The 2921-nt window shown below is 37.5% G+C and overlaps 1 protein-coding gene across 1 annotated transcript; it reads left to right on the plus strand.

Annotated features, from left to right (window-relative positions):
* Positions 1 to 588: 588 nt before the first annotated feature.
* On the plus strand, positions 589 to 2403 carry LOC138888691 (uncharacterized). Its single transcript, XM_070170603.1, has 3 exons — positions 589 to 1210; positions 1314 to 1841; positions 1985 to 2403. The coding sequence occupies exons 1-3, from the start codon at positions 589 to 591 to the stop codon at positions 2401 to 2403; spliced, it is 1569 nt and encodes a 522-aa protein (XP_070026704.1).
* The last annotated feature ends 518 nt before the right edge of the window (positions 2404 to 2921 follow it).

Genomic DNA, 2921 nt, shown 5'->3' on the forward strand with positions numbered 1-2921 from the left:
TGTAATATGCTGAATTTACACTTTCTCTTGTAAATATGTAGAAAAGGAGAAAACTAGTTTCCTTTGTTTTTTATATATACCCGATAGTTTGAAATTTATGTACAATATAAACTTGCGGTGATTTTGAATGATTGTATAAATCAGTTAGGAAGTTGCTTTAATCTGTTAATGTTTTGACATTATATTTCATTTAAAATAAAATTATGGTATATTTTAAAAATATATATATATATATTGCACTTTCAACCTTTTCGCATGGGCCTACTTCTGCTACTAAAATTATTCTAAATATTTTTATTAATATCTCTTTTAATATTTTGTAAGTAGGAAATTAGATTTGTTTTCCTAAGTAGTATCCTCCCAAAGGGGTTGCTACAAGTTTTGGTATCAGAGCCACGATTTATGATTCTAGGATTTGTTTTGTTGTGATAGTACCTAGTATTTGTTGTTATTCCCTTTCTTTAAAATGACTTAGAGTTTATAAATTTTTGCATACTTGTTTAATTTAATTTATTGTATTTTGTGTGCATATGCATCATGTACATGTCCCTAATGCAGTGTGATCTTATCTTTTATAGAATTTTTAATATGGCCTCTTCTTCGAATAGAGTTGTTGAATCCGTTGATGAAAGTCAGGCTCAGTATAATGCCATGCCTCACCTTCAGGGAGGAAATGAGGAACCCTTGCCTGACCTAAATCATCCTCGTGTTAGTGGAAATGAAATGGGCAGTAATCCAAGAGCAATGAGTCATAATACTCCATTTATGACTCCCCCATTCCAGCAGATGGCTGAATTCTTTCGTCACTTAGCTGGGACAATGTCAGAACCTAGTGAAATGAATTTTGAGAAGATGAGAAAAATGGGCGGAGTTGAATTTGAAGGCACTACAGATCCCACGGTAGCTGAACAATGGCTCGAGCGCATGGAGAGGGTCTTTGAACAACTGGAGTGTACTAAAGCTGCCAAATTTAAGTATGTTATCTCTCTTTTACAAAAAGATGCCTATGATTGGTGGGTGAGTGTGCCAAATGCAAAAGCAAAACCTTCGGTGCTGACTTGGGATGACTTTGTGAAATCATTTCGTGCAAAATATGTTCTCCCTGTCTATTGTGATGCTAAAAAGAAAGAGTTTCTGAATTTAAGACAAGGGAATATGTCTATTGCAGAATATCAACAAAACTTTCTCAGGCTTTCTCACTATGCTAAAGGTATTATTGATGGTGAAAGAGACAAGTGCGGAAGATTTGAATGGTTACATTCGAAAATCAGTGGCAATCTTACAACTTGATGATTTTTCCAAGCTGATTTCAGCTGCACTTACTTGGGAAAGAATTGACAAGGAAGAAGCTAGTAGGAGAGAAAACAAGTTTAGGAAGGGTAATTCAGAATATGGCGGTCCATCCAAAAAGGGAAAGTTTGACTATTCCAAGACCGAGAGTACACATAAATCATTACATCATAAGCAGAATAAGTCAAATTTTTCTACTGCCAGTACTCCAAGTTATGGCCAAGGCAAAACTCATACACTTACTTGTGCACAGTGCGGGAAGAATCATTATGGTGCATGTAGACGAGCTTCTGGTGCTTTTTTTAATTGTGGAAGTATGGATCATAAAGTGAAGGATTGTCCTAATCCTAATCCTCTTTCTTATACACATACAGAAGGATCAGTTCAAAAGCTTGTCACTACTCATTCTCAAGATAATAGTAGTGCTAGACCTCGAAATATGCAAGCAGCGGGTTCGAGTGTAGCTAATCAGGCTGGTGGGTCGAGAGCTGCTGCACGAGTTTATGCTATGAGACAGAAGAATGACCAGGATGGTCCGGACGTAGTTGCTAGTAAATTTCACTTATTTGGCATATCTGTGTTACATTATTTGATCCTGGATCTTCGCACTCTTATGTTTGCTCATCACTTGCATTTCCCGATACTGTTAAATCTGTGAGACTTGACTTTGATGTGTTGGTCACGAGTCCATTAGGTCATCAGGCCGTTGTTAACAGGATTTACCGAGATTGTCCATTCATGATTCAAAATCTGGTATTCCCTGTCGACTTGCTTGAAATGCCCTTCCGAGACTATGATGTTATTGTTGGCATGGATTGGCTCCATAGGCACCATGCATTGGTTGATTGTAGGTTGAAGCAAGTGACATTTAAAACTCCTGCATATTCACACATGGTAGTTCAAGGAGAAAGATCATTGACATCTAATATTATTTCTGCGGTCTTGGCAAGGAAGATGATTTGTCAAGGTTGTGATGCATATCTTGCTCATATAGTCGATACACGATTGGGGAGTCCAAGTCTTAAGGACATACCAACTATGTGCGACTTTCCTGATGTATTTGCTGATGATCTTCCTGGGTTGCCTCCAGAAAGGGAGATTGATTTCCTATAGATCTTGTCCCTGGAACTACTCCTATTTCAATCGCTCCTTATAGAATGGCTCCAGCTGAATTAAAAGAGTTGAAGGCTCAATTGCAAGAACTTCTTGAGAAAGGTTTCATCCGTCCAAGTATTTCACCTTGGGGAGCTCCTATTTTATTTGTGAAAAAGAAAGATGGAACTCTTAGGCTTTGTATTGATTACCGACAGTTGAACAAGGTAACAATCAAGAACAAATACCCACTGCCTAGAATCGATGACTTGTTTGACCAACTGAAGGGTGCCAACTTATTCTCAAAAATTGACTTGAGGTCTGGATATTATCATATGCGTGTGAGGGAGCAAGATGTTCCTAAAACTGCTTTTAGGACCAGGTATGACCATTATGAATTTTTGGTAATGCCATTTGGTTTGACAAATGCTCCTGCTGCATTTATGGATCTAATGAACCGTGTATTCAAGCCTTATCTCGATCAATTTGTGGTGGTGTTTATTGATGACATTTTAGTCTATTCCAAGAATAGAGAAGAT

The sequence above is a fragment of the Nicotiana sylvestris genome, chromosome 3 (assembly GCF_000393655.2).
Source record: "Nicotiana sylvestris chromosome 3, ASM39365v2, whole genome shotgun sequence".
Lineage (NCBI taxonomy): Eukaryota > Viridiplantae > Streptophyta > Magnoliopsida > Solanales > Solanaceae > Nicotiana > Nicotiana sylvestris.

What these genes read in the sequence shown, in the direction of transcription:
- LOC138888691 (XM_070170603.1), top strand. Translation starts at nt 589, where the DNA reads ATGGCCTCTTCTTCGAATAGAGTTGTTGAATCCGTTGATGAAAGTCAG. An exon ending in GCTTTCTCACTATGCTAAAG is followed by an intron (nt 1,211 to 1,313) that starts GTATTATTGATG and finishes AGCTGATTTCAG; the next exon opens with CTGCACTTACTTGGGAAAGA. An exon ending in TGGTCCGGACGTAGTTGCTA is followed by an intron (nt 1,842 to 1,984) that starts GTAAATTTCACT and finishes CGAGTCCATTAG; the next exon opens with GTCATCAGGCCGTTGTTAAC.